Source organism: Malaclemys terrapin, chromosome 6 (assembly GCF_027887155.1).
Source record: "Malaclemys terrapin pileata isolate rMalTer1 chromosome 6, rMalTer1.hap1, whole genome shotgun sequence".
Classification (NCBI taxonomy): Eukaryota; Metazoa; Chordata; order Testudines; family Emydidae; genus Malaclemys; species Malaclemys terrapin.
In genome coordinates, this window is record NC_071510.1 from 121,150,951 (window position 1) to 121,173,164 (window position 22,214).

Consider the following 22,214-nt stretch of genomic DNA (forward strand, 5'->3'; position numbering starts at 1 on the left):
CGGGCCCGTGGGGAGCCGGTCAGCCGGGCCCGCGGGGAGCCGGGCCGGCGGGGAGCAGGTCAGCCGGGCCCGCGGGGAGCCGGGCCCGCGGGGAGCCCGGGGGTGCGCCGGGCCGCCGGGGGCCGGCAGTGCTGGGCGGGCTGGGGGTGGTCGGCTGGGGCCGGCACCCCAGGGCCCGAGCCGACCCAGGCTGGAGCCGCCGGGGGGCCAGCCTGGACCGCGCCTCCTCCCCCCCACACCCTCTTTACCTGCTTCAGGCTTCCCGCGAATCAAATGTTCGCGGGAAGCAGGGGAGGGGGCGGAGACTTTTGGGAGGGGGCGGGGTTGGGGCGGGGGTATGGGCGGGGCTGGGGGCGGGGCCGTGGGCCGTGGAGTGTCCTCCATTTGGAGGCACAGAATATGGTAACCCTATTTAACCACCCTGACAGTTAGGAACTTTTTCCTAATGTCCAACCTAGACCTCCCTTGCTGCAGTTTAAACCCATTGCTTCTGGTTCTATCCTTAGAGGCTAAGGTGAACAAGTTTTCTCCCTCCTCCTTATGACACCCTTTTAGATACCTGAAAACTGCTATCATGTCCCCTCTCAGTCTTCTCTTTTCCAAACTAAACAAACCCAATTCTTTCAGCCTTCCTTGATAGGTCATGTTCTCAAGACCTTTAATCATTCTTGTTGCTCTTCTCTGGACCCTTTCCAATTTCTCCACATCTTTTTTAAAATGCGGCGCCCAGAACTGGACACAATACTCCAGCTGAGGCCTAACCAGAGCAGAGTAGAGTGGAAGAATGACTTCTCGTGTCTTGCTCACAACACACCTGTTAATACATCCCAGGATCATGTTTGCTTTTTTTGCAACAGCATCACACTGGTGACTCATATTTAGCTTGTGGTCCACTATAACCCCTAGATCCCTTTCTGCCATACTCCTTCCTAGACAGTCTCTTCCCATTCTGTATGTGTGAAACTGATTTTTCCTTCCTAAGTGGAGCTACCTTTATAATTAAAAAGCTACCTTTATAATTAGATTTAATAGCAACATTTTAACCACATTTTTAGCTTTCAGTTAATTAGAATGTAGGAGACTATTTTAAACAAACAGTTGACTTGACAATATTTAACATACTGGAACAAAGTTTATAACAGCAATGTTCTTGCTAGGATATGGGTACCAGTCCCTTTTGATGGTTTTATAGTAGGAGCACCTGTGACTGTTTATAGTCTGAAGCTTCCATTCTTCCCCTTCCCTTTCATCTGCTTTTCAGTTATTCATAACTTTTTCAGACAAATTCATTCTAGGCTGGCATTTTCCATTGTTGGCCTTGGGTCAAATACAGGTTTTTTTTTTCTTGTTTCTTTTGAAAGTTCAGCAACATGTTCTTAAATGAATCAATTAAAAATATATATTCTGATGTGCCCAGAAGCCTGGACAATGGTTGCCTATTTTCATAGCTACAGAAATAAGATCTAGTTGACATGTAATAAGCAACAGAGGGTCCTGTGGCACCTTTAAGACTAACAGAAGTATTGGGAGCATAAGCTTTCGTGGGTAAGAACCTCACTTCAATGTAAGAGTAAAAGTAAACACAAAGGGACTGACGGATCCAAATAGGCCAGGCTTGTGTTGTGGGGAAGTGGGTGATTTCATGATACAAGTTGAAATGTTGTGACTTAATTCCCTTTATAATATGTGCAAACCATTTATATTCTGCTCCATTTGAAGTCAATGGCTAAACTACTATTGACTCCAGACCTGGTGTTAGAATGCATTTATTTGAGAGATTTAGGGCCAGATTCTAATCTCACCTACACTAATGTAAATCCATAACAACCCCAATCAAATCTACAGTTACACTGCGGTGAAACCAGTATAAGTGAGATCCAAATCAGGGTCTTACAAAAGTGAATCATTTACCTGCTTACCATATCTTCCTAGACAATGAAATCTTAAATGTTTTTAAGGTAGCTGAGTTATTAATACAGGGATATTTGTTATATATTTCTTAGGTATTTCTTAAGATGAAGGGCTCTAAAGGAAAACTCAGCAAGACACGTTTATATAAGAAAACTGGATCTAATGTATCTCAACAAACAGCTGTGTTTAAAGTCTCCAAAGGGTCAATTAATACCTTTAAAATTCATGGTCCAGAAATTGGAGAAATCCAAAACATCACCCTGGAGGTAAACATTTTTTGTGACTTGAAATTAGTATAATTTGCTTAGAGGGGGAAATATATATAATTTTATAGATCTGAATGGGTCACTTGTTTACAATATTTTAAATTGAGGCTCACATAATTAACTAAAAAGGGAAATGCAATCACAGCTTGATAGACCAGAGGGGAGTTGAAGGAAAAATAAGGTGTGACTCCCAGCTTCTACCCATTCTATGCAAGAGCATGATAAAGATAATAAAAGCTGTCTGAGTGTGCGATAATTTTAACTTTTGAGGCTATAGTTTTAAGAAGTCCATGCATGGGAACAGCAAATCAATCTTCCCAATTAGGAGACAAGGTATAGCAGTGAGAGAAACCTTGTGATAGAGACAAGTTGCGAAATTCTGACCCAATTTTTAAGAAGTTCTTCCCCTCCAGCAAGACAAGGAAAACAAAACCAAAAAACCTCTGGGGTTTTTTGGGTCAACCAATAGGAGCTAGTTAGGACATTGAGAATTGAATTCAGATCTACACCCCTCCTTCCCCCCCCAACATTTTGAGGTATTCAGATCTAGTTTTGTGTTTTGGATTAAGGCCTAGAAATAATTCAACAATTATTATTTTTTCTTTGACAGCTTGAATTGACGACATGGGGTTGAGTCTGGAGAAGGGTTTGAGAGGGAGAATTCTAAAAAAGGAAAAGAAAGGAACATAAAAATTCTCATCACAGAGTAGCTCCAATGTCCCAGAGTCCTGAATCCCTATCTCTGATAAATACCCCTCTCAAACCTCTTGGAGCTAATATCATGATGGAGGGAAGCTTTCTTCCTGATACGTGAAGATTGCTGACCATTGACTTTTTGTGTAGCTAGTGTTTCTGTAGAGTCTTACTCCTACAAATGACCAGTTCCATTTTTTCTTTTTAAAATTTAAGAAGTTGATTTTGTTGCTCTTTGTTATACAGCTTTCTTTCTGTTGGAACCACAGTGAAACTGGGTAATACATATAGAAATAAGAGCTCTATGAGGTGTTGGTTTTATTACATAAAGAATTCTTTAAAGAATGTTACGGTCTGTCTACTGGCTTCTCTGCCTTTCACTCACACAGACTCACTCATAGCTGCACCAGTCAAACCTCTTGCTCCAGCATTTTCAACCATTTCAGGGAAACCCCTCAGACCACATGGCTTCACTCTGCTCAGTCTTTACCATGTGGCCGATTGCTTTGCCTAGTTGTTTCTGTTGTCTCAGGCTATCTCATTCCTTCCATTTAGTCTAAAAGAATGGTAGGTAGCACACCCATCAGCTTTAGTAAGGTCTTTGATAGTCTGTAGATCCAAGTTCTGCTTGATGGCAGCCATTAACAACATCCAGTGTAACTAATTTAAAAAAAAATGCCTAGGCCTTTAAAAAAAGTAAACAGCAAAACAGACGTTTCATCATGTGAAATCATATTGACATCCACGCGGGTCCTTAATAGGGTTTGGATCTTTTAGATCCATAGCACAAACCACTGTCACTTGAGCTAATGGAGTTACTAGTAGCAGTAGAACAGGGATTGGCAACCTTTGGCCCGCAACCCGCCAGGGTAAGCCCCCTGGTGGGCCGGGCCAGTTTGTTTACTTGCTGCGTCCGCAGGTTCGGCCAATTGCAGCTCCCACTGGTCGCGGTTCGCTTCCTGCAGCCCCCATTGGCCTGGAGTGGCGAACCGCGGCCAGTGGGAGCTGTGGCCAGTGGGAGCCACGATCAGCCAAACCTGTGGACGTGGCAGGTAAACAAACTGGCCCAGCCCACCAGGGTGCTTACTTTGGCGGGCTGCGTGCAAAGATCCCTGCAGTAGAAGGTTGTTATATTCTGGGTGGACCAGCAACTAGAGAGGGAAGAAACACACATTTTTGTAAGTGTTTTTTCACAAGTATTTGCTAGACAAGGAAGGAATGTAGAGAATCAAGAATCCTGGATTTAATTCCAGGTGAGTTTTAGTGGCTATAGATCCTTCTGCGCCTGTCCTCCTAGCTGTCTTTGCCCTCCTTCTGCTCCTCCCTCAACTCCTCCCTTGTACTTGACCCGACCTCTGCTCCTGTCCACCATCATATCTGCCTCTGTTCTTGTCTGTCCCTGTCCTCCTTTCTTCTCTTCTCACTATTCTGCTTTTGAGCGAGTCACTCAACTTCCTCCTTGTCTTCCTTGGTAAGGAGACATCAGCATGCAGAGGAGGAGGGTCATTGAGAGCACAGGAAAGACCAGACTTGAGAGCAAAGAGAACGTGCCACAGCTGCCTTTAGCTGCTGGGAGGAGCATGATATTTGTTTGAAGTTGTTAGTGACAAGGCGTGCAGCAGAATTTGCAGATTCATAAGAATCTGACAGGGGCTGCAATGTAAACGCTTTTGCTATGGCCCCCAGGCAAGGCATGACTGAGGTTACGGAATGAAAGACTACATGCTACATGCCGTCAGATGCACTGAAATAGATCTGAAACCCCCGAGAGGCCGACAGAGACTGGTCAACGTGGCAATGCCTGAACCACCTGCACACGCAAACTGGCAGATCAAAAGCGAACATGATCAGATGGGGCTATTCTAATGACACAAATATATGCGAGTGTGCTGAGGTGCTGACCATGGAGCATCTGCTCGTTTCCCGACTCTTTGAGGAAACCTGTACAAAGGAGGATCCTGCTGCAGCAATGGAAAGAACCTTCACTTGTGCACAGTTCTGGAAAAATATCTAGTTTGTGACAAGGACATAAGAAGAAGAAGAAGAAGCTGGGAGGAGCAATTTCAGGAAAAGTCTTGCTCCACTCCTGTAGCTCTGAGTGGAGCATGGTCATTCGCTGTGTGGAGATGGTACATATGAAGTCTGAACAACCCATAGGAGCTCTTTGAGGATGGAGGATAGCCTGTGCTGCCAGCCTATAACAAAATTCATATGTGAATTGCGACTTTCAGGGGCTTACGACTTGGACAAATTTGGATGTTTTTCACAATGGCAAAAGACACATTCCTGACTCTAGGCCGACCTTGTGCCAAATTTCAAGCCTTTACAGGTCACCACCAGTCTGTTAGGACAATATCTAAATGAAAATGTGGCATGTCCCATAGGTGTTAAGATTTGTGTGTGTCTGTGTATGCATGGGTAGTATATGGACATTATGGCATGTAGATGTATGCATACATGTAACACATGCAGTGTGTGTGTATTGAAGTTTCACTAGACCTCCCATCCCTGTAATCTCACTTTTTAAGGCTTTGCATGTTTCTGTTTAAGCATGATGGTCTAGAGAAGCAGCAAGCCTGGTATGTGGAGGAGATAACTGTGACCAATACAAGCCGTGAGAAGACTTGGCACTTCCTATGTCGACAGTGGCTATCATTGTATCACACTGACTGCCAGCTCAGCCGCACCTTTATGCCCACTGGCAAAGGCAGACTCGCTGTCGTGGATGGAAAACCTGACCACACAGGTAAGCACAGTGCAGCCCTTTCTGCAAGCTGCAAGGAAGATTTCTTTCATGGTAAATGCCTGCCCGCCCCGTGTACACCCCAATGTGCAATGTTCAGTTTCTTGGTGGTAATGTTTCATGCAAGCAGGAAGCAGGTGGGGATACATTCCTTTTATTAACATACTACCGGTTATCTGTATCTAATGGTACATGTTGTAACGTGCAATGTAACAGATAATGCAGTTCCCTTTCACATTAGACTGAAATTGGTTGCTCTGTGCAGCAGCTGTCAGCTTATATATAGGAAATGTATATTCATCATGAATTTTTATTGCCTGCTTTAGTGTCATGCTTGTATCTGGGAATCTAAGCATAGGTCACTACACTATTATTTAATTCCAGACTGTGAATGAGAGGCAGGAAAGCTGCCCAGTTCATGCACATTTTTCTTGTTGTGAACTGACACAGTGATATTCCTGGGCGGTGCGTATCCATCTGGGTTGCTGTAGAATCTGTGTGCCAAAACAAAGGGACGCGGAGCTAACCAGACTTAAATAGTAGAAATGTAGTTCCCGACTGAAAATATTGGCTTCAGGATCCCATCAGAGTGTTTCTTCTTAAAAACACATAACAGCAGTAGGAGATTTACTAACTGAAAAAAAAAATGACAACAATAATAAACAAATAATACAAAGCCAGGCTGGCTTGCGCTTTACATAAAATAGAATATGGGAGGGCGGCAGAAGAGGTAAGCAATAATTACTGGTTGGAAACAGGCAGAATTGGTAAGGAATGAACTCTGTTCTCAAGCTTGTAAGAGAGCAATACAGTGTAAATAACAAACCTTAAGGATAAGTGAGTATGTAGATGGTGTCCTTTAAACCACATTTCTGCCCTATTGAGCCTTGACTTTTCAGGACATAATTTTGTGACACTTGCCTAGTTTTGTGGTAAAATAAATTCATGATCTGCCGACAACAGGAACAACTACATCTCTACCCTGATATAACGCAGTCTTCGGGAGCCAAAAAATCTCACCGCCTTATAGATGAGACCACGTTATATTGGGTCTCCAGCTGCTGTGGGGAGCCCTGGGCCCTTTAAATCACCGCCGGAGCTCTGGCAGCCGGCTTGGACAGTGATTTAAAGGGCCTGGGGCTCCACACGAATTCGGATATAACGCGGTAAAGCAGCGGGGCTCAGGTGGTGCTTTAAAGGGCCCGGGGCTCCCTGCTGCTTTACCGCGTTATATCCGAATTCGTGTTATATCGGGTCACGTTCTATCGGGGTAGAAGTGTACTGCATATAAATGAACACATGAACAAATTGTCAGCTGGGACTAGAAACTTGGGCCTGGTCCACACTAACCCCCCACTTCGGACTAAGGTACGCAAATTCAGCTACGTTAATAACGTAGCTGAATTCGAAGTACCTTAGTCCGAACTTACCGCGGGTCCAGACGCGGCAGGCAGGCTCCCCCATCAATGCCGCGTACTCCTCTTGCCGAGCTGGAGTACCGGCGTCGACGGTGAGCACTTCCGGGATCGATCCCAGAAGATCGATTGCCTGCCGCCGAACCAGGAAGTAAGTGTAGACGTACCCCTGGTCTGTCAGCTCAGAAGTCAAGCAGTGATACCCTGTGGTTTAAGAGCGAACTCCTGAGCTTCCAAGAGAAGCAGCTCCCTTTATCCTTTTTGTAGGTCAGCCACTAGAGAATAATCTCTCTCCACACACACACACACACACACACACACACACACACACACACACACACACACACACACACACACACACACACACACCCCGCCAGTGCATCACAGTGGGACAATTTAATGAGAGTGGCCCACCTTCACAACTGGGTGACAGAATTAAGGCATAAATTCAGTATTCTCTTCCCTAATGTGGTTTTGTTTGTTAAAACTGTGATATAAACTTCATAGGGTTTTGTCCTGTTTGATTTGCACACACACTCCCAATGCCCACGCATAGTAACCATAACAAACTCCAGGGTGATCTGTACAAACTCATATCCACCACTGGCAGCAAGTGAAACAATTGTTAAGAAAATGAATATATGCAGTGTAGTTGTAGCTGTGTTGCTCACAGGATATTAGAGAGACAAGCTGGGTGAGGTAATATCTTTTATTCGACCAACTTCTGTTGGTGAGGGAGACAAGCTTTCGAACTTTTCGAAAGCTTGAGCTCTTTTTTCCGGTCTTGAGAGCTCCATGTAAGCTCGAAAGCTTATCTCTCTCACCAAAAGAAGTTGGTCCAATACAAGGTATTACCTCACCCACCAGGTCTCAAGAAAATGAATGGGCATTCTATTATAGGCTCTGCCACAGATTCTTGTATGGTCTTGGGCAAGTCACTTAGGCCGAAGTCATGAAACATGAATGCCTAAGGTTAGGCACTTAAATAAGTGCCAGTCTTTCAGAGGTGTTGAGCCCCTGCATTTTCTTTTTATCCTGGGACTCCGGTAAATCAAGGGGGGTTGTGTAGACATAGCACCTCTGATAATCAACCCACTTATTTAGTGCCACCTATTGAATCACTAACCCCACTTTCTGCAGTGCCTCGCTGTTCCTTGGAGGTCTCTCATGTTTATATACTGAGTCAGATGTTCCCACATATGCACCCAACCTAGCCCTGCTTAGCTTGGGAAATCTGATGAGAGTGCTATTGAAGGTGGCACAATTGCAATTTATTTTGATGCTGCTGTTAGTGCTTGAATAACATCTTTGCTAAAGGTCAGACGCCAGCTGTGACTCACAGCATTTTGCCTTGTTTTTTATTCACAGGGAAGAGAGTAAAGAGAAAAGTCAGTTTAACTTTACCTTTCCTGGGTTTGTCACATCTTATTTTTCCTGCAATATTAACATTGACATGTGGTGGGGCAGGTTCACGCTAGGTCTGTCTATAATGGAAGGGCTGCCAGGATGGGTATTGAGGCAGCCTGTGCAGGTGAAAACATTGGGAAAATGCATAATAAAGATATTCAGGTGTCGGGAATTAGGACCTGCAGCAGAGCCAGTCTCCGGGCTACCTAATGCACCCAGCTGGCCTGTAATAGGCTGCCTAATTGGCTATGCCACCTGAGTGGACGGGTCAGCAGATTGACTCTTAAGCCAAGCAACAGTTGCAGTTTAGCAGCTGCTCAATGCATTTTCCCCTGGCTGTGACAGTGCTTGTGCCTGTTTCTTCCCAGCCTTGCTCCCCGCCTTGCCTTGCTCCAGGTAACCGGGTTCTGATCCTCGGTGCTGATTCCTGACCTCTGACTTCGGCTGTGGCATCTGACTGCTGACTCTGACCCTGGGCACTGATGCCTGCTCTAACCACTAGGCATGCTCCAGCCACTAGCTATGACCACCCACATCCCAGTCGCTGAGAGCAGAAGCGCTGTCCATACCCCCTGGCTTGAAGTAGTAATAGCAACCGAATGCCTGGCTTAATCATATACAGGGTTTACAGTTTTATGTGACGGCTTTCAGCACCCACACTGTAAACATTGTTCCAGCGCCCTTGAAGATGTCCAGGGCATGTGCTGATTTGACACATGAACTCAGTAGTCTCTGGTGGCAGGAGACTATGGAGACCTCTGCAGAACCCCAAGCTGCCCAGCATGGTTGAACTTCTAGGGGAGAGTAGTGTTAAAAATGTTACCTGTGTTCCCCAGGGGTGAATTCCCCTGCAGGCAGCATTGACCAAGCTGGCATGGGAAGGTGTAATTTGCACCTCCTTCTGCCAGCACAAGTGAATCCTGACTAGTTTCTTTTTACATTTTAATAAAGAAAAATCAGAAAGGTTCAGGGTCAGGTTTCCCTTTGTGAACAAGTCTTGTTATTGTGAACCTTAATTGGCTGTCAGGTCACCACCAGTGCACTGCCTAAAAATAGGCATCTCCTTGCTTTATTTATTTATTTATTAGGGTAAGTATTTAAAGGTTAATGTCCAGGGCTGCAAGCACTGCTATACCAGACGCTGGCTGCGCTATAGAAACGTGCAGCTGCTGTTGTACTATACGGGCAGAGGTCCACATTTTCCAAAGTGGCCTTTAATTTTGGGAAGCTGCAGAGTGCTCAGCACTTTTGAAACTTGGGGGGATAGTCTATTGCCAGTTAAGTACTTAAGCCTTTAAATATGCATAATGAAAGCACAAGGGTGTACATACAATAGGTCTCTGTATTTATAATCATGCATATTGTACAGTAGATGTAAAAGGATTGGGATCTGATTTTTATAAAACATTGCGTCCTTCAGCAGCACCGTCTAGGGACAAACAGAACACAGTCCTACAGCATCCTGCAAACCAGTGAGCACTAAACTGTGGCTCCCTAATGGAGTTGACAGGCATCATCATCCTGCCATATAGTAATATTTCCTGGCAGTGGTTGAGCATAAAATAATATCGGCCATACTGGGTTAGGGCAGTGGTCCATCTGGCCCAGTATCCTTTCTTCCAACAGTTGCCAGTGCCAGATACTTCAGAGGGAATGAGCAGAAGAAGGCAATTTATTGTATGATCAATAATGTCCAGTTGTCCAATCCCAGCTTCTGGCAGTCAGAGGTTTAGGGACACCTAGAGCATGGGATTGAACCCCTCACCATCTTGGCTAATAGCCAAGATTCACTTGTTCTGGCAGAAGGAGGTGCAAATTACACCTTCCCATGCCAGCCTGGTCAATGCCGTCTGCAGGGGAATTCACCCCTGGGGAACACAGGTAACATTTTTAACACTACTCTCCCCTAGAAGTTCAACCATGCTGGGCAGCTTGGGGTTCTGCAGAGGTCTCCATAGTCTCCTGCCACCAGAGACTACTGAGTTCATGTGTCAAATCAGCACATGCCCTGGACATCTTCAAGGGCGCTGGAACAATGTTTACAGTGTGGATGAAATTATCTAATTCTTTTTTGAACCCAGTTATACTTTTGGCCTTCACAACATCCCCTGGCAACCAGTTCCATAGGTTGACTGTGCTTTGTGTGAAGAAGTACCTCCTTTTGTTTGTTTAAACCTGCTGCCTATTAATTTCATTGGGCGACCCCTGATTGTTGTAAAGGGGTAAATAACACTTCCCTGTTCACATTCTCCACACCGTACATGATTTTATAGATGTCTATCATGTCCCCACTCGGTTGTCTCTTTTCTAAAATGAGAGCCCATTATGGTAAAGTGTCTCTGGAATAGTTGTCTTTCTTTGAAGGAACAATAACACCTCTTCAAAATATTTCCTTGATTTTAATGGTACAGCAGCTCCACTGTAGTTAAGCTTATGTCACGTCTTCTGTTTCAAGGGCAACTTTCTAAGACCTCTATAATCAACATACTTAGTCAGATTCCTTTGAAATTTGGAGTGCCGCAGGAGGGTGCATGGTAGGGTTAGTAACCCAAATTTGGGGTCATTTGAACTAGGGGTTGTAGAGATATAAACCCAGAAAAGAATAGCCATTTTTCAAAATATTTCTAGGTCGGTTTTTTTGTTCAGAGAGAGAGGTCAAATTATTGATGTGATGCAGGTCAAAATGATCTCAATCTGTTGAGTTTTACCGAAGGTAGTGTGTGGCATCCACTAAATCTGCAGGGGACCCAAATTGAGAGTGGTATTTAAGAAAATGTACACTTTTACAGTGCTCATGCGCCAATACAGAAAAACAGCTAGTTCCATTCCCACTATTTTATATGCTTTAAAGCGCAACCTTTTAAAGTACTCTAAAATCTGACCTGTTAATTTGGAGTGCTTTGAAATTTGTGCCTCATGGGGGCTTGGGATAGCGTTATTGATCAAAATTTGGGGTCATTTAACCAAGGGGATTGAGTTTCATACCCCACATCCCTCCAAACATTTTTTTTCTTCTGCTTTATACTGTTAAACTGAGTGGTACTAATGACTGGATGGCTCAGAGACCTCATTGAGACTGATGGCTGTGAACTCATCCTTCAGTTGACATAACTAAGTTAATCACAAAGGGGGTTTTGAACTATCACTGGAGGTTGCTACAATCTATGAGTCGTGGGTGGCAATTTTATTTTCTGGGGAATGTAATAAAAGTCTTTTTGGGGAAAAATTAGACCTGGGAATGCTTCCTGAGAGGGGAGAGATGGGGGTGGAGGAGTGAAAGAGATGCCAGGGCTCAAGCAAGTAGGTGCAGGGGTTCAAGCAATTTATTTACTTTCATAACTGATGCAGTAAGCCGAGAGGTGCTGGGGCTATTAATTGTCAAGCCAAGAGGTGGCCAGGCTCAGCCCTGGCAACCCCTGGCACAAATTAAGCACTGCTCTTGGCACTATAAGATTCAGGAGGTTCCAGATCCTGGCATACATTCAAACACTTAGTCAACTCCCCAGAAAGAATACCACACATGTAAACTTAAGGACCACTTCTCAGCCTTTTAAAACTCCCTTACACATACTCACAGGAGACCATCTTAAGCTACACTTCACTTAACCATCATTAAAGCATTGGAATCCTCTCATATTCCACCTCGCTGCTGCTAATATCCTTTGTAATAAAAGCCGTGTGCCCTGATACTGACAACCTACATAATTTTGCAAAGAAATGATGGATACTGCATCCTGAAGGTACCCATGCACCTCTTCCCTTTGCTGTCACATACTAGAGGGTGGAAAACCTAGATCTTCTCCTATCACAATCACAGCTTGGTCACACACCTCAAAGAAATCCACAGATCTCACAAATGCATCTCTGCCAAACAGAGCTAACTACTGCCTGTACCATCAGTACAGCTACACCTGACACCGACCATACTCGCTTTACCTAGAGTGCATTCAGATAATAAATGCTTAGACTGCTCTCATATCCCAGCTCACGATTGACAATACTCTTTGTAATAAAAGCCCTGGGCCCTGCTAATTATATGACATACACAATTCTGCATTGAAATGATGCATACTGGGTCCTGATGGTACCCCTGCAGCTCTTCCCTTGCTTACACACATTGGAAGGTGCAAAACATACATCTCCTTATATCAGAATCACAGTTCTGTCACACACCTCAAAGTAACCCACATGTGTCCTAAGATCACAAATGCACCTTTACCAAGCAGGCTCAGCTACTGCCTCCACCACTTAATGCAGGTACACATAACACACTGCCTGCTTCTAGAGTGTAGGCAAATAATTGCCATTGGCTACTGCCTGCTCCAGGAGGAAATAGAAAAGAGCACAATCCTTTCTTTTCTTCCCCTTTTTGTCCTGTAATAGTGTTAGATGGAGTCCTGGAGATGAGAGTGAATGGGTTATTAAAGAGCTTGTACATTTCAGTAACTGTGGGGTTAGCAGAGTAAAGGTATATGTGTTCATGAGGCATATTGGGGCATGCTGAAAGAGGGCAGAGTTAAGGTTGCATGAGCAACCTTAACTGTGCATTTCCTAGTTTTCAGAAGTTTGAATGTTGTTCAAAGTTCTGCAAGTGGAAGACATGCCACCAAGCAACCGTAACTCTATGTAAGTGTAGTTTTTTGCCACTGAATATTTCTTGCAAATCAGAAGTAGGTCCTCCCATGCCAGCTGGAGATTCAAATAACAATCTTTTCTCCTGTACCACTAACAAAGATAAGGTATATTATAATATTATCCTCAGTGCAGATTTTAGAAACTTTCCTATAGAAACAGCAATAACTAAATAGCAGGTAACGTGCATAGCTCTGGTAGCAAATACTAAACTTCACAGAGGCATAGATCTTTCTCCTCAGTGTCTTAAATGAAGAAATCTCTTGAAGAAACTTTAACCCCAACCCTGCTCTGACACTTTGTACCTCGGGGGAACACCCTGCACCCTCATGTTCATCCTTATAATATGATTGTGTGGTATCCAATGCTCAGTTTGTCATGTCGGGTGTCTTCAGAAGGCTCATGATGCACTGAACATTGTTGTTATAGTGATGTTATAGGTTGTAATTTCATGTATCTAGTTATGAGGCTGAAAATGTGTCCTCATGGCTTAAAACAAACCCAGGCAAAACTCTCCAGGGACAGAGGGGCAGTTCACACCTCATCAGGGCATGTATGGGACAAACCCAGCTCAGCCTCACAGGAACAAAGGATCTGTTGGACTCTCGAGTGAGTCACCCCCCTATCCTTGGTCAGTTTGGGACTAGGATGAAGTAATGCATACCTGACTCTGAAGGGGGGGGGCAAAGCCAAGAGGGAAGAAAGAACATGATAAAAGGGAGAGACGTTTGCCATGCTCTCTCTCTTCCACCTCCATCTACAGACACCAAGCGACTGAAGCGCTGATCAAAGGGGAGAGCTGGGCTGACGGGCAACCAGTCAGGCTGTGGTGAGAAGCATCTAAGTTTGTAAGGGGACTGAAAGAGTTAAGATCATCTTAGAATGCGTTTTGCTTTTATTTCATTTGACCAATCTGACTTCTTGTGCTTTGACTTACAATCACTTAACATATATCTTTTGTGGTTAATAACTTTGTTTGTTTATTCTATGTGAAGCAATGTGTTTGGTTTGAAGCATGTCAGAGCCTCCCCTTGGGATAACAAGCCTGGTACATATCAATTTCTTTGTTAAATTGACGAACTCGTATCAGCTTTTAGTGTCCAGTGGGAATAACTGAACACTGCAAGACGGAGGTTCCTAGAGTTGTCTGGGACTGGAGATATTGGCTAGTGTCATTCGGTTGCACAATCCAAGCAGCGGCTGGTCAAAAGTGCTCAGTCACATAGCTGGTAGCAGCTTATATGCTAGAGGCTGTGTGGGAACAGCCCAGGAGTCGGGGTTCTCACAGCAGAGCAGGGTAAGGCTGGCTCCCATAGTCAAGGTTTGGAGTGACCTAGCAGATCACCAGTCCAGATAACACCTGGGGAATGTCACAGTGGCGTGGATTTCCCCCAGCTATGAAATGAGGATAATAAAACTGATCTCACAGGAATGTTGTGCAGTTTAATTCATTAATGTACCTAGATACTGTGATTGGTGCTCTATAGATTTTTTTTTAAAAGATTTGTGAATTACATTTAAGATTCTTGGATGAAGCACTAAGTATTATTGCTGCTTTAAACACCGTTGGCATAGGATTGAAAAATCAGAGTCTTATACAGATGCTATCAAATGGTTTTAAGCCCAAAATGTAGTTCAGAGATTTTTTTTTTAAGAAAACCTAATGGTCCCAGTTCATTTCTAGTGTAACTCCACTGGTTTATAGTGGTGTTATGCCAGTGATGAAGTTGGCTCAATGGAAATAATGCTTTTCATGCTTTTTTTTAACGTCAGTGAAAACACTTTTTAAATGTAAGCACCACCCTACCTGGCTGGGGCTTGGAACCAGACAGAGCAGCATTGTATCACAAGTGGAGTCCTTGGATTCTGAGTTGTCCATAACTCTTATTTCTCCAAAGGTGCTGGGTGAGATTTTTCTAAGGTCTTCAGCACTCACATAACTTTGCTCCAGTTGGAATCAGTGATACACTGCCCATTGACTCCAGTGGGAACAAAGTTAAGCCAATGTGGAGCGCTTTTCTGAAAATCCATCTTTGTTCTGCTGCCCAAGTAGGAGGTGCTTGGGAAGGGGAGGTGAGCCTATGAGATGGTCTTTTTCTGTGTGGTCTACAGAATGACAGAACCATGGGTGAACCACTGCCCACTGCTTACATTCTAAAGTAGAAATGATAGTTCAGTGCCCAGATGGAGGGAAATGTGCAAGACCATACAGGCTGAATAGCAAAACAGCTTCTTACAGCTCTCTCCATTTTAAAAATCTAGATGTTCTTAGCTATATAAGTAAGGATTTTTCAAACAAATCTTTGATTTTTATTTTGATAGAATCCTTTTGCCTCTCTGCAGTGACATTAAAAGCCTGAATTTCCCCTTGTTAAAAAAACTCCAGCCATTCAGCAACCCCCTCCCCCCCCTGCCCCGCTGCTGTATATTAATGATACTGAAGTTCCCCTTTAGCTGCTTTGTAAAAGTTCACTAAGGTAAAGCATAGATGAAGAAGAAGGTAGGGGGAAAGGGCAGAATCTCTGTACAAAATGCCATTAGTGATTCCTCTTAGTTTTCACTTTTATCATCTTCTTTCCATCTAGCAGAGGTCAATAGGTCCTTGCCGGCTTCATATTTTTTTAAAGCACTCATTAAGTCTGAAAGGGCTCTCAGTTGGCTGACGCTTGCACTTCAATACCAGAAGTGATAGCTGGTACATCTTGACTTCTCTCCTGGCTGGATCATTCAAGCTCCTGAGATAACAGGAAGACAGCTTCCCTTCTTAAGTGGTTTGGTTAAACGATCTGCTCAGCACCAAGTCCTGAATTAAGGGAGTGGACAAGACCTGCGTCAGCTAAATTGCAATGTGGTGGAGAAAAAGACTTCAGTCTTCTAGTGCACGTACTGGTAGGATAATATTTTGTCTTTTGTGTTGAATGTTTTTTAAACCATAGCCACTTGCAAACAGTTTGGAGTATTCCTGTAGATTATAATGTGGTTTTGTTTCAGAATCTAATATTCCACACAAAAAAATTCATAGATGAAGATATCCTTTTATCTCTGTCAAAAGAAAGTAGTTACTATATGTGAACAAAGCTCTTACCTAGAGGTTGGAAGCGTGAAAAAAAAAAAAGCCTTAAATTTCTTCCATTCACCTCCAGTCTAATATCAATATTTGCAATCGGACAAACACAACCAAAAGTAAACCCGAATTTGTGGGGTGATCTTCTTTGTCTTTTGAATCCCAACAAATTACTGCCTGGGGAAAGAAATATCGGATGAGATAAAAATGCTGTTACTCTTTAACCTAGATGGGGCATAGCTTTCAGAATAGGCATATGTTAGTATAAAATATTTCATTGTTGCAGAGCCCAATTGGCATTCCCCTATTACTGCTGACCTTTAAAGGAAGCGTATTAATAAGGTTCATGCAGGTTAATAATAAGAATAGGTTAATAATTCAGGATTAAAAAGACAGACTATGTCTTGGTAGTACCTTATATTTTTTAATTATCATAAATTCATATGGCTGTTCGGCTACTAGGTTGCTAAGTATAGGCCTGAGTGTAAAATAAGCCGGTTTATAGTTTGCTTTTTCAAATGAAATGGTGAAGAACGTTGCTGGGAGTGAGCTGTTTTGAAAATCTGTCTCCAGTTGTGATTCCTGATCCTCGTTGAATGTTCTGGCTGGAGTCAATAAATAAGGGTTGAAGGTGCCTTGTTGTTTTTGTTTCTTTTTATTTGTAAGTGAAAAGGTGCATTAAGCATCTAAAAACAGTGACTATCGAACCAGTGCAGTTGTTTTATTTTAATTGTTCCATTCTGTAGAGTCTCATGAGATGATGTGAGGTATGTCAAAAAGCAGCATGATTTATCTACTTCTTTCCTAACTAAGTATTGATTTTTGGACACTATTTATTATAATTTTTATCTATACTCATTGCAGGAGCTTGCTCCCTTCCCTATACCGTGCTGTTCTCTGAAAAAGCACCCTATTCCTAATATTACTAACGGTCAGTCAAGAGCTTGACCAAACAAATATGTCTTAGAGATTGTCCACATTGGAGATTTTAGCATTGATGTGACTGGTTTGAAACTGTGGTGAGTTTGCACAGGTGCAAATTCCATTTTACACCAGTGCAGTGAGTGTGCACAAGGGGTTGGTACCAGTTCAGCCACATCAGTGTAGCTACACCAGTACAAAAATCTCTCAAGTAGACCTGTGCTCTTGATGTGTTCTGAATCCCACCAAACTGGTCAGAGCAGGTCAAGAGGTGTGTTCTCCCCTCTGAGGATGACGTGCTGCCAGATATGGTGGATCTAAGTTCAGGAATCAAACCATGACGGAGGCCCAGCCAAGCACAATGCCTGCCATAAGAGAGAGATGGTAACTGGGTCTGAGTTCATTTAGTGATTTATAGATAGTAACCAAAGCCTTGATCCATCCTTGGAAATGACTGTAGCTCGAGTCCCATTAACTTTAATGGCACTTTGTGTGCTTAATTTTAAGTACATGCTTAAGTGCTTTGCTCGACTAGGTCCTTAGTAACCAGATCAGAGCATAGCGCCGCTGTAACCCATTAGGAGTACATAACACTTAACTCAACCCAGAAGCAGAGCACCCCATCTCTTATCTTTCGAGGGTAGCCCTGATTGGAATACACCACAGCAATCCTAGCACTGAGATACAGTGGTGTGGATCTCTGTGGATAGCTCAGAATCAAGGAGGAACAGTTCCAGCCTCCTAGTCATCAACAGATGGAACCAAGTGCAGTAGACCACACATCACCTAGGCAGGACCCGGGTGGATCCAAAGTTACTCAGGGATTACGAGCCATATTGGCTAGGGACAGCTATATCTAAGAGAGATAGTCCCAAAGTCCCTGAGGAAAGGGGAGGTAGTGTATTCAGCTCTCCCTCCAGTGACTTCATCAGGATGACCTAGGAGCTATGATCAGCCCATGTCTGCCAGAAGGAAACCATCAACAAAGGGACAAGTGGAGAGATCCCAGCAAAACATTCTGGAAAAGTTTCCTGTTTTGAAATATTTACACAAAGGTAAATAATTAACTTCTTAGACATGTTATAAAATCCTGTAAGTGGCTCTGTATTAGACAACTGTTTGCACTTTCATCAGGGAGCTTCGCAAAGTATTACGTGTCACAAAACCATGTGAGGTAGGTAAGTATTATTATCCCAATTTCATGTATAGAAACAAAGACTCTAATCCAGCAAAGCACTTTAGCACATGCTTAACTTTAAGTGCATTGGCTGTGGTGAGAATACTCACATGCTTAAAGTTAAAGTTTTTTTTTTTTTTTAATCAAACTTCAGAGTCTAAAGGTAGGCACCTAAGCATAATTGTCCTGATTTCTGGAGATGCTGAATGCCTGCAGTGGCTATTGAATTCAATGGAGACTGCAGATTCTCAGCCCCTGTGAAACTCAGGTGACTTACTTAGCTTAAGTGACTTGACTAATGTCACAGAAGTAGTCCGTTGCAGAGCTGAAACTAGAATCAAGGAATGTTGACTCCTTGTTCTCTACCCCAAGGCTTGATCCTTCAAGGGGCTGCACTCTGGCCTGATCCAGCAAAGCGCTTACGCATGTGTGAGGTTCTGTTGAAGTCAACGGGTGAAATTCTGGCCCCATTGAATTAAATGGGAGTTATGCCAGGATGTCACCCTATGGGTCTGTCTATATGCTGAGAATGGATCACATGCTGAAGTGCTTAGCTCGATCCAGTCCGAGCGCTCAGCACCTTCCAGAAGTGAGCCCTTACCCACTAGAGCCGTGGTCTCCAAACTTTTTTGATCGCACACCCCTATCAGTAAACCATTTTTGAGCACGCACCCCCTGCCGCGGCAGCTCTACCAAGGATCCTCTTGCGCACCCCACTTTGGAGACCACTGCACTAGAGTACACTATGATATAGATCGTTTTAGTCTGCCTCTTAAGTGCAATCAGGATATGTGACAGAGAAGAGAATCCAGCATCGTCTGTGTCTTAGTAAGTATCTTCCTGTCTGCCTGCAGGAAAGGATGGTATTAGCACTTCCATTTTAATCTTGCCCTCATAAAGATGCCCTCTAAATTTTCCATAGCAAATTACTTAAGCTGTTTGATATTGCACCTTTGCCATGTTACTTCACTTTACTCCTTTCTATTCTGGGTTCAGCTCCAAGCCTTTGCAAAGAAAGTGCTGGTAGGATTGAGTTACTTCTTACCCTTTTTTTTCTTTCAAGTATTTGTGTGTGTGCTTGTGCCTGTGACATTAGAAGCCCCGCTTGGCATTGTCACACTGTCGTTTTCTCCTGGCTAATGGCAAATACAAGTAACTATATCACTCTGCTCTTATTTCTGGAGTTCAGCTACTTAGTAGCATAATGTTTATTCATAATCTTGCGAAATCCTCAGTTAGATGATATTGTGGATTAAGCTTTAAACAGCATTTCCAGGCACCCAACTGTCTGGTGCTAACAGTGTGAAAAATCACCAGTTGTTTGCTTCTTGACAGCTGTTCGCTGAGCCCCGTAATATGGAACAGTTTGGGCATTGCACTCAAAATATTTCTGAATGCAAAGTAAATTAGTACGGGAACAAAAGTTCAATGGGAAATTCAGTAGTCTACATTCTCGGGCAGGTTTTTAGTGAGATGCCTTGGGATCTAGATCCAGAGCTTGTGGGCTGAAAATGTACCTTTTATTGCATAGAAACTGGCTCATTTGCATTCAGCTATCTGGCTAGTGTAACAAATGTGTAATTATGCACAGACCAGGGTTGCCAGCTAAACAGCACATAGGCTGCATGAAGAATAGGACTCGGGGACCTTTTGGTTCAGAATAAAGATCTCTGCTACTGAAGATCGAGAAGTCAGTAAATGGAGGTTTTATATTTTCTGGATGCCATCCACTAGACTAGAGGGCATCACAACAACGAGAGAGTTCGGATTCTATTTAGCAGCAGGCAGCGGTACACATATACCTGTATGCTGTATTCACTCTGAGCAGCAGTAGAAGCAGCGGCCTTGCTTCTTCGTGACCTATTGGACCCTTGAAATAAGTAATGGCCATGGACGTCCTTCTCTCTAGCTAATGTGGTTCAGGAAGTGATGTGCTTGGTCTGTGATTTGCAGGAGGAAAAGGAGATGGGAACCGGATCTTACTGCCCTTCAGCAATCCGAGCCGGCCAAATGAGAGCAGAGCAATGTTCATGGTGGTGGTTCTGGCCAGGGGAGAAATCAGATGCATCAGCAATTAGCAGCAGGGTAGGGTGGATGGGGGAATTAATATGGTTTAGTAATAGCGGCTGGAATGGGCCAGGCAACTAACTTGTTCATGGCATGTGAGGAGACTCGGGTTTTTGCTTGCTGTACGGGGCTTGAGCATTTTAGTGGCAGCACATTTATGGCCATGTTCATTGACATGCTGCTGAGGCATATCAGCACATTATTAAACTGGGGAGTAACTTCATGTGACAGAGTTCCCTGTGTTCTGGGAAGCAATTTGCATGCTTACAGCTACTTACATCCACATATACCAGGTGGCAGCTACTGCAGGAAATAACTAGATCAAATATGAGAACCTGCAAGTAAATCCATTGCACAGACAGATAAGAGGTATGAATATTTCTTGGGTCTGGATCCATGTAATCCTGAGAGCTTCTTCATTTTATGTAAGCCTAATGGAAATTTTCCTATTTATTTTCCCTGATCCAGACAAGTACAGCTGCAATTATTTTACTTTTATCCTTTCCAAGATAACTTTTTTTGCCCTTCTGTTTCTTTGGCAGCTTTTAACAATGTCTCTAATTCCCTCTCCGTGTGGCAGAAGTTTTCTAAAAAACCCAGTTCTGTTAATATGATTGTCACTTGCCTTGATTTTCCTCTTAACTAGAGGTTAAGATAATATGAGTGAAGAAGCCTGCAAGTTCCCTGAATTTCACTCCCAGTCCACCCTGGTTTGCTGGTCTGTGCTGCAAAGCCATATTAAACCTCCTCCGAACAAAGGATCTCAGGAGAATATTACTACAAAGAGAGAGAGAATGCTGGCTCAGAAAATCTGCATGAGTGAAGGCCGCCAAGAGCGAGAAATAAAACTACCTTCTGGATGGCAGGGTCTTCAGCAGAGAAAACTGCCAGTGCGAAGGTCAGCCGGCTAACCAGAGGCAGAGTATCTAGCACAGAGAAAGTATGCGTTTCTCAGACAGTTAGATCAGTCCTGGCCAAGGAGTGCTCCCAAAGCAGCTTTATTAGTCCCTGAAGAAAGGGTGCATCATGCATTTCTCTGGAGCAACCTTCCTTTGATTCTCAGTGACATTGATGGGGTTGTTACAGGCCTGCTGTATCTGCATATATGTAAATAGTTCATAGATAAGGTGCCAGCAGATGGCATTCAAGAATAGTTCCTGAATTTTGGAGGACCAATAAAACTTCTTTTGCACTGCAAATGGTTTCCTCTGGCTGTTTTCTACATCAGCTCTAACGGGTCACATTCAGCTCTCATCTGGAAGAAGGGTCACTGCTGGGATTGGTTGGGACCAAAAAAAAAAAAAAAAAAAGGTAAACGATGGGGAGATATTAGCCCGCCCATCCAAAAGTATATTTTTTATCTTGGCGTTGTTGGGCAAATTGTCTGCTTTACTGTTGATCGATAGCTACTCTAATGTGCTAACAACTGAAGCTGTAGGAAAGTATATTCCATTTTCAAAGTACTGTGCAAACAGACAATTACTTAACAGAGGAGATAGCATGGCCCATTGGAATAGGAGTTGGGACTCCTGACTGCTACTCCTGGCTCTGCCACAGGCTTGGTGTATGACCGTGGGCAAGTCCCTTAACCCCTCTGTGCCCTTGTCTGTGAAATGTGGATAATAATGCTTTACCATTGTAAAGTGTTTGAGATCAATGGATGGAAAACACTACATAGGAATGTAACCGCTATCCTGTTACCTGGCACTAGCCAATGTGTAGAAGGCAGCTGGTTTGTTAGGATGGGTTGAGGTTGAGCTATTTTGTGGAATTATCTGTTTAAGTGCAACTGTATCTGATATAATCAATTAGTGCTGTGGTTGTACGGTGTCTCCAGGATGTACAAAGTGGCCAACGAGAACAATTTCAATACACACCGTGCTCTAAGGAAACAAGGAGCCTGTCAGGATGTGAAAGT

At 43.6% G+C, this 22,214-nt stretch overlaps 1 protein-coding gene across 1 annotated transcript in view; it reads left to right on the forward strand.

The window, feature by feature from the left end:
- LOXHD1 (lipoxygenase homology PLAT domains 1) overlaps nt 1–22,214 on the forward strand; it is a 289,678-nt gene that overhangs the window by 14,879 nt on the left and 252,585 nt on the right. The window contains exons 6-7 of the mRNA XM_054031209.1: nt 2,004–2,177; nt 5,421–5,616. Of these exons, the coding sequence (XP_053887184.1) occupies nt 2,004–2,177; nt 5,421–5,616 (370 nt within the window). The remainder of the gene's footprint in view (nt 1–2,003; nt 2,178–5,420; nt 5,617–22,214) is intronic.